Genomic DNA, 14,827 nt, shown 5'->3' with positions numbered 1-14,827 from the left:
ATTTTGAACCAATGGGTTCAAACATCATTGAAAATCTTCATTTATAAGGCTTTTAATCATTTGAGGAAATTGTATTTCAAACTGTTTTAGTGCATAGAAGAGACCTTTTAGGACCGTATGATCTATTTCTACATTTCAGCACTCTGACACCGAACGTGGGTTTTCCAGACCCGACAATCTCTAAGTTTCTGCATACACCAGCTGGCTGTCTACAAGGTAATTCAATTCTGACACTAACTACACGGTGGAGCTAGCACAGATCCCAGTGGGTAAGGGCTCTGTTTCACAAGACTGTCCCCACTTCACTCACCAATTCCAAGTCTCAGGCCTCCCCTACTTTTGACAGACCAGCTCTGAGTCAGGGGTTTCCACAATCCCCTCCTCAGGATCCATAATCTGCTAGAACAGCTCACAGAACACAGGAAGGCACTTTACGTACTACTCCTGATTTATTACAAAGGCTACAACTTAGGAACAGCCAAAAGGAAGAGATACAGAAGGCAAGTAATGGGGCGTGAGGGCTGTGCATTGAGAGGACCAATGTCCTCTCTGGTCACAGCACCCTCCCAGTACTTCAGCGTATTTGCTAACCCAGAAGCCCTGCAAACCCCACTGTTCGGGATTTTTACAGAGGTTCCATTAAGTGGACACAATTGATTAAATCATGGGCCACTGGCGATTAACTTAATCTTCAGTACCCCTCCTTTCCTCTCCCCAGAGCTAGGGAGCAGGGCTGAAAGTTCCAACCCTCCAATCACATGGTTTCCTGAGGAAATGGGGGGGGGCAGTCTGAAGCTATCCAGGGCCCCAAGAGTTACCTTATTTGCATAAAAAAAGAGTCTTCTCACTCCAGAGATTACAAGGGTTTTAGAACTGGGAAAGAAGATCAGTGTCATAACAGAAAGATAACCCTTATTTCTCAGGAAATTACAGGGGTTTTAGAAGCTCTTGTGGCAGAAGTGAGAATGAAGATGAAATATATTTTTCTTATTATATCACAATATCACAGGGTGATATGTATTATTTTCAGCAACAAAAAAGCCTAGCAACTGAAACACTTATAAACATCTGATTTTAAAATGCTCTCTCCAGAGATTTTTTAAAGTAATTATTTTCTACTTTACTGTTAGAGCATGACCCTTACCTTGAAGGACCAAATTAAATGTTTTTTTTTTTTTTCATTTTTAAAATATTTGTTTATGGGGCATCTCTCTGACAGTCATTTAACACACATCAACAAACTGACCTCTTGACTTTGTAAGAGACAAATGTGTAGGTTTGGCAGATCTTTGAAATACTTTACAATAAAATTTTAAGTGAGACTGTAGTATAAAAGATTTTCATTGTTAGTTCCTATCTCATAACAAGATATTGAAATAATTCTGGCTTTAGTTTACTTTTTTTTAAATTTAAGTTTATTTTTGAGAGAGAAACAGAGAGAGCGAGTGGGGAAGGGACACAGAGCGAGGGAGAAAGAGAATCTCAAGCAGGCTCTGCACAGTCAGCACGGAGTCTGACATGGGGCTTGAACTCACAAACCTCAAGATCATGATCTGAGCTGAAACCAAGAGTGGATGCTTAACTGACTGAGCCACCAGAGTGCCCCATGGCTTTATTTTAAAAGTCTTGGTTTTAAATATGGTATCAAGCTGGTGTCATCCTGTAGGACTTCGTGTAAGTCCACTTTCAACTTCTCTGCAGCAATGTTTTGTTTTGAATCATTATGAAGAGAATATTATTCATGTGTGGTGTCCTCTGTAACCTTACTCCAGAGTCTTTTCTCTTTTCAATCAAATCAGATGCACCATCTGATGGTTTTACTTACATAATTTTCTGTCGGTTTCATTTCATTTATGCTTATATTGTTAATACTATTTTCAAACTGGAGTTCTTTTTCAAGAATCTTTAAAACCACTGTCCATTATGCGAGGGCTAGCTTAGTTAAAAGTAGGTTAAGTAAGACTTTCCCAGGCAGAGTTGATGAGAAAGGCACTCCAGGCTATAAGAGCTGCACGTGATACTCAGGAATCATAAGCAGTTCATTTGGCTTAAGCATAAGTATGTGGGAGAAAAAGGCTGGAAGTAAGACCAGTGAAGCAGATGAGGCTCAAACTAAGGAGTACAGACTGGATGCTGTTGGCAATGGGAGTCATTAGAGGGTTCTGAGCAGGACAATAAGTTATCAACTTCATTGGCTGGAACAATGGGAAACATAAGAAAGATAGACTGGAGGCTGAGTTCTTAGCCAGGAGACTACCACAATAATCTAAGCAAGAGAAGAGGAATGGAATTATGGCCCAGAGAAGGAGGGAAGGAGATACTATATCTATTAGAAGGATGGAATTGAAAGGACTTGTTTACAACTCTGGAGTGCAGGAAAATAAACGAATGTAATAGTCCGGGCATGGCCTGTGGCTGTGGGAAAGGAAAAGAGGAAGATATTTAGGAGACCTTAAAAAATGAAGACATGATTTCATAATGAATGACTGTCAAGGTGAAGAGTAGGGAAAGACAAAAGGTACCGGGCTTACAGGCCAGGTGACTGGATACAGGGCTCTGTAAGCACGGAGAGGAAACATCTATTCTTTCCTTCACCAATTCCATAATTGACACCTGCCATGAACCAGGTCTAGAAAGGGGGCTGGAGAACATTGAAAAAGAAGAGTTGGTAAGAAGAGATGGATATTTTGGATTTGAAATGCCCCAGAGATACTTACGTGGATATTTGTAAAAGAAAAATGCAGATCTAAAGCTAAGAATAGAAGAAGGGGCAGAAGATGTGGCTCTCACCTATATATGGATAGAAGATGATACAGACTTATAGATAGGAGGTTTAATTTTAACTGGCTCCTTACCACATACCAGGCACTGTCCTAGTTACATGTGACATATATCATTTAATCCTTATAATAACTCTCTGATAAACTTTGGGCTCAAAGAAGTTACCCAAACTCATGCTTTCCTTCAAAAATGTGAGGCTTCCATTTTATTTTAGCCCAGTTGTATAACAAATGGTTTCTGATTTTTGACACAAGGCATTCCTAAAAACTGTATCTGAAAACATACTCATAGCCTGGACTGTAGCATTATTGCCATTTAACCAGTTATGAGCAGAAACCGGTAAAAAGTGCTACTAGTTCCAGTGATGCAGCAGCAGAACTGAAGTCCTCGGTGGAAAATGATATTCAATTATATGCAGCTGCCCCTGAAGGTTGGTTAAAAATAAAACAAAACCCTCACATTCAGAATGCGTGTGTGTATATAATACAGAAGACACCTTTGTTGGTACGGAGTGCAAAGCTTGTAGTCCTGTCCCTTGCTTTATTCAGTTTCACTTGGCTATAGGCTCAGCCCTGCTCAGTTCCTGACTTCCTATTCTAATCAGGGGATAAGACACATGACTCACTGGTATTGTCCATAGAGGTTATAAATCTCATATTTGGGGATTTATAACAAGTTGCATATACTTCTGCCTCTGTTCTCTCCATTTTCTGATTATCACACCAATACTCCCCCTTGGTATCTGTATCCCTGGTACCCTATTTCCTCTAATCCTATCACCCTGGGTCAGACCCTAGCTAGGCCTGGGACCTCAGGCTGTTGGCTGGAGTGTTATTCCAACCTATCACTAGCCCATGTTCTCACAGCTCATGGTCATCTGCAATCTTTTATGGATTCATCTTACACTGGGTCAATTCATCCACTGAATCTCTAGAACAGACAAAGCTACTGAAATGCTGGAATGTTTTATTGCAAATTCCACCACAATTATGAAGATGGTCATTGCTGCCAAGCTTACCCATTCACTCCTTATCACATCAGCCTTTAAAACATTTTCACATAATTTCCTTCACAGCATTGATACTTCCCTGTTTACTGTGTTATTTACTGCATGTTTCATTACCACTAGAAAGCTTCATGACAGAAATGACCTCAGCTGTCTTGTTCAGTGCTGTTATTTCTCAAGGCCTAGAACAGTGCTATGGACTGTGTTGTCCCTCAGAAAAGGTTCCTTACAGTATATGCCATTGGCACCCTGCACAGATCTCCTTTACCACCAAATACACCTGGCCCCCGGCTACTGCAGCATGACTTCTGACAACTCATAGCTGCACCCTTCTCCAAAGAACTGCCCTCCACCACTGGGGAGCTACTCTGCCCAGAAATGCCTGGGAGTTAGAGGGTCCCCCTTAACCTCCCCTAGGGGACGGCCCGTAACCAATGACTTACTGATATGGGGGCAAAAAAGGCTGGCCCATCTTGCTTCCAAATGGGATAGCTGAGCAGTACCATTCATGCTCCAGAGCTCTCTGGCTGAGGCCAGATGGCCTAAAACCTCTCTTTTCCACAGCTGTATCCTAACTCCTTGGCCTCCCTGCAAGTTTTACCTCAAAGCTCTCCCTCTAAAATTACTTACACAAACATTTCCATCTCTGGCTCTGGTTCTAGAATACCTAGCCTAGATATTTGTTGACGGCCTGAAGGCATGAATGATGTAAAAATGCAAACAACAATTCTTAGATTTTTCTAGCGATGTTCTTCGTTCTTCCTGTATGAAATATTATAGTTACATCTCAGTTAATAGAAATTACTTAATGGAGCTGTGAAGTGAGCAATCCCAGTGAGACACAAATAGGCTTACTTAATCTAAACATGTCATGCCAGCCCCGTCTGCTCGTGTTGTCACTGTTGGCATCATCTGGAGTGTCTGGCCACAGCAATACCTGCCTTCCTTATGAGGAGCCGCGCTTTATGAAGCATTTTAGATTTTAGTAAGTAAAAAGACTGGTGAGAAGTATAAGGCACCAGCTCAAGATACTTCTTCACTCTCCCTGCTTCTCAGGGTGCTGTGAGAAACCAGCCACTGATGCTAGCTGGAGAGGCCCAAAGAGAGAAGAGCAGATTAAGTGGTTAGGATGTGATGGTAAGCATGTTCAGAGAATCTGATATTGAAACAACTGTAAGTTTGAGTTGATTTTTATTACAGCTAAGGACTGAAACTTTTTTTGATCTCTCTCCCATCAGAGTATCACTAATTCTATAATGGAAGTCAGTGTGAGATAATAATTCTCTTAACAAAAATGTCTTTTACAAATTAAAAGAAAAACACCCACAAAGGGTTGGAAGGTTATAGACTAAACTGACATTAGTGATTGACTTGAAGAAGGGGAGATAGGATTGGGGTGGTGGCTGAAGGGGACTTTAGCTCTAATCACAGTGTTTTATTTCTGTAAAAGGAAGAGTAGAATCAAATTTGAGAAAAATATTAACAGTTGTTAAATCTCAGGGGTAAGTTTGGGTAGGTGTTACATAGTTCTATTTACATTTTTTGGATTTTTAAAGTTTTTCTCAATGTAAAAAAAGTACATAACACTTGAAAGGAATGTAGCTCTTCTCTAATGGCAAGGGATGGAACAGAACTAAGAAAAAATGCACAAGGCACTGGTGGTTCTCAAGCTTATTTAGCTTGGGACTTAGGAAGTAGAAATGAAAGCTCCTCCTTCTTTCCAGTCTTCTCTTCCAAAATAGCCTAGAGCATGCTGGTCGCTGATTCTCCTAGTTTCAGGGGTGTGTGTGCAGCTTGGACTCAGCCACCTCTCTAACCCTCAATCTGCGGCGGGAGCACGAGAGGTCAGAAGCAGTGTCGGCCCAGGAGGGACATCACGTAAAAGGCCACGAGAATTAATTTGGTTAATGTTTTTATGAATTACCTGGGTGATGGTTGATGATACACCCCAGGGGAGGTGTGATGAGGAGGCAAAGTCAGTTTAATAATCTGGAAAAGTGGTCAAGAAAACAGAAAAAGAAATTTCATTAAGAGATTACTATTGAAAAAATGGAAAAATATGGAAAACTTGCCGAAGGAAAGAACTTGGGGTCAAGTTGAGCAAGGATTAGAAATAGGATGGTAGAAGTAAAAAAATCAAGCTAGTATATACATGGATTAGAAAGTAAGAAAGTAAGACTAGAAAGTAAGACTTATATGACAGTTTTCCACATGGCTGGTACTTTAGTAAGGAATTTACTAAAACACTATCATCCCTAAAATACTATTTTATTAGCACAACAAAGTCAAGAAGCAACATGGTGCAGTGATTAGAACACATGGCTGACCCCAGACTGTAAGAAGACCGCTCTGTAACCTCAGCCAAGTTATTTAACTTCTCTGTGCCTCGGTGTCCTCACTGGCAAAACAGAGATGGGAATAGTACTGATCTTGTAGAGTTGCAGTGGGCAGAAATGAGTTACAATCTGAAAAGAGTTTACAGCAATGCTCAGTACAGAGTAGCTGCTATGTACATATTTGTTAAATAAAGAAACCAAAATAATATGGAAATATAAGTGGATTTGAAGATCATCCGGAAAAGAGTAAAAAATTATTACAAGCCTAAAGATCTACATGGAAAGGTTGGAGGGACTGACATAAATCCTTTAGTGAAAAAGAGGCAGCAGAAGGCATTCTTAGTGGGAGAACTACTGTCCAACTGCTGATAAAATAGCAGCTTCTAAAATAGATTTTCAAATTCATAATGGGTAGGGTGAGACAGGAGTATCTCAGAAGGTTTTGCGTAGCAGCTGACACGTGACGTGCCTCCAATTCTCTAATGCTCTTATCAGTGCTAAGGATGGCTTGATGGCTCAAAAATAATTTTTTCTATGAGACTTAGAAAAGCTTTCAGTTCTTCTATTTTCTGTCGATACATCTATTTTCCCTCTGGGACTTTGTGAATTTCTAAATTTATGCTGTCATATTCAGTTTTCTTCAGCCTGAGGATAAGTCTTACATGTTCAATTATGCTGTGCCCGTATCTTCCTCTTGGCGACAACTCTTGCATCTATGCACATACAACCCATGCCATACCACGCTGCCTCTCTCACCTCCTGGCTTTTAGATAGCATGTTTTTAATAACCATGATGTCCCATGCTCTGCTCTACACTTAGAAAACTCCTACTTCTCCCTTCACACTCAGTTTGAGTGCCACCTTCTCCAGACACCTTCCCATATCACACACGGGTACACAGACTGTTGGGCACCTCTCTTCAAGGTTCCCACAGAACCTGCAAGTGCCTTTTTCATAGCTTATATTCAACACTGTATGGCAAATGTTGTAGTCTCACCCACTGACAAGCAAGCAAGCTCCTTTAGGTCAAGATCAGTATCATCATCTATAGGGCATCAGTGCTAAGACAGCCACTGACAAGCAGTAAGAATCTAATATATACATGTTAGATAAATGAATTAATATCTAATGAATAAACCAGACTCCTGCCCTCAAAAAATTCCCTATTTAGATGGGGAGGCTTGACTGGGGAAAGTGGAGTGGATGGAAATGAGATATAGAAATTAACTATAATGCAAATCAGAGTGAGATAAAAAAAAAAGTGGGGCATGTAGCAAGAAACTAATATTTATTAGCTTGCCTACATATTTAAGTGCCTAAAATATGTCAGACATGTGAACGCTCCTTTCCATACATTCTCTCCTTTAATTTTCACAACCATCCATAATAATCTTATTGAATATTATCCGTAATAATAATATTGAAATATTATTATTTAAATTTGGTAAGTAAGGAAAATAGGACTCAAGAAGTTCAAGGCCACCAAAAAGTTAGTGGTAAAGATAGGACTTGACCTCTGAAACTCACGTTCTTTCTTTCACAATGGTACACATTTAGTCCATACTATGAAGTTTCAAAGGAAGGGATGGTTACACCCAGAATGACAAATCAGAAAAGATTCCATGTAGAAGTAAAACTGGGCCCAGTCTGAAGGATTAGGAGAGAAACACAGTGCATTTTACTTATTTTATTAAAATTTTTTAAAATATTTATTTATTTTTGGGAGAGAGAGAGAGAGAGAGAGAAAAAGACAGAGAGACAGAGTGTGAGCAAGGGAGGGGCAGAGAGAGGGAGACACAGAATCCAAAGCAGGCTCCAGGCTCTCAGCTGTCAGCACAGGGCCCAATGCAGGGCTTGAACTCATGAACTGTGAGATCATGACCTGAGCTGAAGTCAGACACTTAACTGACTGAGCCACCCAGGCGCCCCATGAGAAAGAGTGCATTTTAGATGGCAAAATAAAGACAGGCATGGCTACAAGTTCAAAACTTGTGAGTAGGACACAGAATGGTCCAGTCTGAAATAAGGTGAGCATAGATGAGGAAGATCCCACTAAAGAGAAAGTTTGAACTATACAGAGAACCTGGGAACTCTATATTTACAATGGGCATCACTATTAAAAAAAATAACCAAGAGCATATAGGTCATGCTAATGATGATCTGTGCCATCATCTTCATATATGAAAGTTAGCAAATGAAAAAAAAAAAAACCTGGTAAAATAAGTATTTCAAAGCCTTAAGATAATTCTTAATATAGAAGTGTACTTTTATCCACAGAGGAAATACAGCTGCAAAAGGTGACATATCAAGTGTCCTCTTGAACCTCAAAGTAACATGACATTGTGGAAAAACAAGTAAACAGATGTACTTCACAAATATGAGCCATGTAGTCTCTTCTATTTGCAATACGCACCGTAAAAGTAATTATATCCATTAATCTTTTAAATTACCTAAATCATACTCAGGACAACATCCTGATTTTAACTAAAGACATGAATTAAATTGCCCAGCTTCCTCATTTTATGGGATCTGATCATTAAAACATAAGATGGTAATAGTTAAAAAATACACGGGTTGTAGGTTTTATTCATGTATGTTTGGTGATGCTTTTGCTTATCAAGATTATGTTTTGAGTGGCCCATAACTAATTTTGTTGGAATGGCATCTATAAACTAAATTGAATGTGACTTATTATTTAGATGGTAATAGCACAAATCCATTAAAAGGAATCTAAAATAAACAAAGTAAAGATGTTATGTAGGTCACCCGTAGATCAGAGAAGTCCAGGATATTTTTTTGATTGCTATTTTTAGGTCTTTTAAAACATATGTTTCTCTTAAAGCAATTTTATGACTTTAAATTTTATGTCAAATATAGCCCCAAAGCTGTGTATAATGAAAAAACTCCCCACATTGAACTTTGTGAGAAGGTCAAATTTAATTAATAAAAATCCATTAATATTACATATTTTAAATAGAAATGGAGAGTTTTTACTTCCAACTTTATATAACAAATTCAGTATCAAATATTGCAAAATAGAGATACCTGAGTCCCTGTTACAGTGAGTAGATATTTTATTTATAATAAATCATCAGTCAGTAATGTAGCAATGGGTGCTATCAACAAAAATTATACAAATATTAGGCTTTGAAATTGTTATTACATTTTTAATTTAGAAAGTTTTTTCATAGATAACACATCTATACATTTATGTGGCCAATGTCAAATTTACCACAGAACACAAATAAGCAGAACACAATTCTTTACTATTTATGGATCATTTGTTACCTTAAGACAAAAAGTAGGTATAAAATGTATTGTAGGCAGAAAATGCATGTGGTATCTCTCTCTCATCTTCCGAACTTTTTAAAAAATGACTTATTTATTTTTGAGAGAGAGAGAGGGACAGTGAGAAGCTCAGGGGCAGAGAGAGAGGAAGACACAGAATTTGAAGCAGTCTCCAGGCTCTGAGCTGTCAGCACAGAGCCCAACATGGGGCTTGAACTCATGAACTGTGAGATCATGACCTGAGCCGAAGCCAGACCCTAACTGACTGAGCCACCCAGGCACCGCTAATCTTCCCAGCTTTCTAAAGTACCTTGAATACCATCTTCTTCTTGCTTATTCAAAGATTTTGGGATATAGAGCCAAAAGATGCTACAAATTACCTTGTCTACCTTTCTTAATCAGAGATGAAGGAACTGAGAGCCAAAGGGAGACCCAAAGATAGATACCCTCAAACATATATAAATAAAAGGTAAAAAAATCAATTACTTCAACATTCATATAAAAGAGTTTAAAACAGAAAAGCAGATTAAATCCAAAGGAAATAAAAGGAAGGGTATAATCAAGATAAAATCAGAAAATACTGACTAGAAAAGAAACACACAAAAGAGAGGTTCAATAATACCAGAAGTTGGTTGCTTGAACAGACCAATAATATTGATAACCTCCTGGAAAAACTGATCACGAATAAAAGAAAGAGAAGACAAGTAACCAATACCAGGTATAAAAATGAAGACATCATTACTGAGCCTAAGGACATTAAAATATCATAAGATGATATTATAACAACTTTATACCAATAATTAGAAGACAATGAATAATTCCTAGAAAAATAAGATCAAAACCTCTTAGAACTATTGAAGATAATGAATAATAAACAAAGGCCTGTTTACAATCAGTGTGATGATGACATACACCCAGGAATAATTACTAAGTACCTGTTTTATTTCTTTGTCTTCTTTTTTACTGATTGTGCTAAGTAACCTCCATAATTCACAATCAAAATTAATTGATATAATTCAGCCTAACACAGCCTATTTCTTTTAAAGTATTTTGGTGTCCAATATATAGAAATGGAAAAACTGTCCCATCATACAAAGGGACTCTCACATAAAGTGACTTCCTTATTTCTGGGGCATAAATTTGTGAGCCAATTTCAATCTTTGATGTCATCTTTTTTTTTTTTTTAATTTTATTTTAATGTTTATTTATTTCTGAGACAGAGACAGAGCATGAGTGGGGGAGGGACAGAGAGAGAAGGGGACACAGAATCCGAAGCAGGCTCCAGGCTCTGAGCAGTCAGCACAGAGCCCGACGCGGGCCTCGAACTCACAGACTGCGAGATCATGACCTGAGCCGAAGCCGGACGCTCAACCGACTGAGCCACCCAGGCGCCCCTGATGTCATCTTTAAAATAAGTTGGCTTTCTGCTTATTTTAAAATCTAAAATTTAAATTCATATGTTTTTGCTCAAATTGACATTGTATGCTTAAGTGGCATGGGAATATACACTAATTAAAACTTCCAAGTAATTACATATTTTTAAGGGCATCACTAAACAGTAGAAACTAAACACAATGCAACCAAAATAAAATAGCACAAATTCTAAGAATGAACAACTGCAATGCTCACTCTATCATCCTTAAAAATATAAAATATGGGTCTTGCCATGTGCTTTAAGGCTCAAAAACTAGAACTGTGATGTTATAAACAAAAGTTATTCAGGTGAGAACTAGCAAACTAGTCAAACTTTGATTCTTTCATTATTTTCTTCAAACTTTGTCCATGTAGGAAGAAAAACTTGTTTTAAAGCTTAAGGATGAGGGGAAAAGGTAGTTCTTCAGATTCAGGGGAACATAAAATATTGCAATAACTATAAACAAGGAAAGTATTATAGCTCTTTAAAGATAGAAATCATGTTTCTTACTCCTTTCTAAATCCCCTAAAACACATAGTTCTATAATCTTGACATAGTAAATTCCTAAAAAAGGTGAGTTGAAATTCCTAGGTTTATATAAGTTATTATTCATATAAAGAAGAAGCATGAGAAGATGAAGGAATAGGCTAGAAAATTTCCAAAACTATGCAGGTGACCTATGCAAGTTAAGGGATTGAGATGGCCTTGCTATGCCCTATTAAAATCAGCAAATTAAAATTTGCACATATTTTGTTAAATTTATTCCTATGTATTTTATGTTTTTATCCTATTATAAATAATAGTTAAAAATTACTTTTCTTTGTCCATTGCTATTATATAAAAATAAAACTGATGCTCCACATTGACCTAGTATCCTGTGATCTTTCTCAACTCACTTATTTTGATGGCTTTTTTTTTTTTGTAGATTTCCTAGAATTTTCTATACATACAATCATGTCATCTTTAAATAAAGACAATTTACTTCTTTCATTTAAATATGTATTTTAGCTTTAGTTTTTTCTTGTCTTATTGCACTGACTAGGGCCTGCAGCATAATGTCGAATAGTGAATATCTCTGCTTTTTCCCCCATTATAGAAAGAGAGCATTTAGCTTTTCACCATTAAATATAAGTTAGCTGCAGGTTTTTCATAAATGTCTCTTCTTAAGTTGAGGAAGTTTCCTGCTATTTGTAATGTGTTACAACATTTTATCATGAATGGGTATTAAATCTTACCAAATACTTTTTTTTTTTTTTTTTTTTGCAATGATTGAGATGATCACATAGCTTTTCCCTTATGCTATAGATTGAATGAGTCACATTGTTTGATTTTCAAATGTTAAGTCAACCTTACAATCCTGGGATAAAACTCACTTGATTACGATGTATTATCCTTTTTATATATTCTGGAAGTTGATTTTTTAATACTGTTTATAGATTTTTGTATCTATGTTCATGGAAAATGCTGCGCTGTAATTTATTTATATTATGCAGGTCTGCTGTTGAAAAAATACCCTCAGCTCTTGTTTATCTGAAAATATCTATTTTTAAAGATTTTTTTTTCCAAACACACTATTTGACACTCACCTCTCACTTTTTTTTCTTCTTTTGGCACTTTGAAAATAATCGTTTCACTGAATTGTGGTTTGTATTTACTACATATGAAAAATCAGCAGTCATTTTTATCATTTTCCTTCTGTAATGTTTTTTCCCCTGTAATATGTCTTTTTTCCTCTCTGGCAGTTTTAAAGATTTTTATCTTCCAATTTTCAACAATTTAAATATAGTGTACTTTGTTGAGGTCTCCTGTTTATCCTACTTGAAAGTCACTGAGTTTCCTGGATTGGTGATTTTATGCTTTCCATCAAATTTGGGAATTTTTCCACCATTATATCTTCAAATATTGTTCTGACTCATTCTTTCTCCTTTCTTTTGAGACTCCGATTGCTCATATGTGAGACTGCTTTTTTTAGAGTTGCCATTTCTATATTGAGAATTCCTAAGTATTCCCTCATTATACTCATTTTTTCTCCTTTAAATGCCTGAATATATTTATGGCAATTGTTTTATAGTCCTTGTCTGCTAATTCCACCGTCTGTCATTTTGGGTTTTATTTCTACTGACCAATTTTCCTGCTTCTTTGTATGTCTAGTAATTTTCTATTGAATGCTTGACATTATGGATGCTATATATTGTTGAATGGATTTTACAGTCTTCCTTCATTTCATGTGAAGTTTGTTTGCCTAGGCAGTTAATGTACTTGTGAATTAGACGGATCTTTTAAAGACATTTCCCCCCTAACATCCATCCCTTTAATTTTTAAAGTCATTGTGCATGAGAAAAGCGTCCAAAAATACTGCTAAATGGCAAGCATCCTTGTTTTCTCAAGGCTTTTTTTTTTCATTTTTATTTATTTATTTTATTTTTTAATATGAAATTTATTGTCAAATTGGTTTCCATACAACACCCAGTTAAACTTATTAAGGATGAGCATAAAGCAGCTTTTATTTTACAGATAGACTGGTTGTACTTCTAAAGCACACACTCTATAGAATATCTTCCAAATGCCAGGAGTATTTAATGGAGGCTCCTAATCATGTGGGACCTCTGGTACTTGTTTAGCTCACAGATCCCAGGTAGTTGTAAGTTTCCCAGTATTTGTGAGTCTTGTGCAGTTTTATAATTCTTTACTATGGTAGGACTAATCTGGTACCACTTACTCCATCTCCATAATAGCCAGAGGTATAAATCCCAAGAGGGAGATTTTGTTTTTTGTTTTTTACTATCTCTCAGCTTTACTTTGGTTATCTTCTCTTTCTTTCATGACTCATTAATTCTGCTTTCTTTTTTCTTACATTTTTCTCCCAAGAACATATTATTTAATAGGACTCAAATGAGAAACTAATTCTTGCAACTCAATCCAATGTTTTTTCCACTACACAGTATATACATATTTTTAAATGTTTATTTATTTTGAGAGAGTGAGAGTGTGAGTGGGGAAGGGGCAAAGAGAGAAGGAGAAAGAGAATTCCAAGCAGGCTCCACACTGTCAGTGCAGAGCCCAATGCGGGACTTGATCTCATGAATTGTGAGATCATGACCTGAGCATGAATCAAGAGTCAGATGCTTAAGTGAGTAACTGAGTAACACCCACTACACAATATGTTTTATCTCCTGGGATTAAAATAACAATTAAATCTAGTTTTAACCTGCTTATTACTTGGTATATTCCTTGATTTCTCTATTTCTCTCTCTCTCTCTCTCTTTCCCCATCTCTTTGTCTCTGTCTCTATTTTGGTGGATCTGCTACTTACTTTTATTTTAGAAAGATTTAGAGCAGGTTGGCTGATACAGATAAAAACAATTCATGTCAAGAAAATCTATTTGATTAAAAGCTATTCCTGAACCAGCATTCTGACCACACAAAACTAAATAATCCACAAAGTGTTTATAAGGAAGGCAAGGAGACCAATAACTTATTCTATATTTTTGGTTTCTTACCTCATTCCTGAGATCATATAGTATATTGTTTCTCCTTGTGAGCTATTTTAGCTTCCTGTTAGTGAATGGGCTTAGCCTCTAATATTTTTATTCCAATTTAAGGGCCTTTATGTTGATGAAATCTGCTCCTAGAATGTAATGTTCATCGCTCTCTGTCCACAAAATATCTATTTATTCATGTTTATAAAGCATTAGTCACTTTAAAAATAAATTTTGCCATGTTTTATTGCCTTTTAAGGAGGAGAAAGATAAGGACAGGAGGAACAGAAATAAAACTGGCTTATAAAATGGGCTTTTAAAAAAGTATTTTTAAATTGTACTGGGAGAAAAATAAATAATTAAACTACATCTCAAGAGGTTGTGGGTCTTACACTTTTACCTGTGCAGCTGAATGTATTCTCGAGGTCTGTTGAGCAGGTGAAGGAATCTGTCAACAATCTTGTTCTTTCCTACACCCTGTAATTACACAAGCAGCGTTAAACAAAAAGAGACTTTTGTGGAG

At 36.9% G+C, this 14,827-nt stretch overlaps 1 protein-coding gene across 2 annotated transcripts in view; it reads right to left on the bottom strand.

Annotated features, from left to right (window-relative positions):
* Positions 1-14,827, bottom strand: part of VWA8 (von Willebrand factor A domain containing 8) — a 358,377-nt gene that overhangs the window by 158,654 nt on the left and 184,896 nt on the right. For both annotated transcript variants that reach the window (XM_049647001.1, XM_049647002.1), the window contains exon 21: positions 14,705-14,781. In XM_049647001.1, coding sequence (XP_049502958.1) covers positions 14,705-14,781 — 77 coding nt within the window. The remainder of the gene's footprint in view (positions 1-14,704; positions 14,782-14,827) is intronic.

Source organism: Panthera uncia (assembly GCF_023721935.1).
Source record: "Panthera uncia isolate 11264 chromosome A1 unlocalized genomic scaffold, Puncia_PCG_1.0 HiC_scaffold_16, whole genome shotgun sequence".
NCBI lineage: Eukaryota > Metazoa > Chordata > Mammalia > Carnivora > Felidae > Panthera > Panthera uncia.
This window is presented reverse-complemented; position numbering and strand designations above follow the sequence as displayed.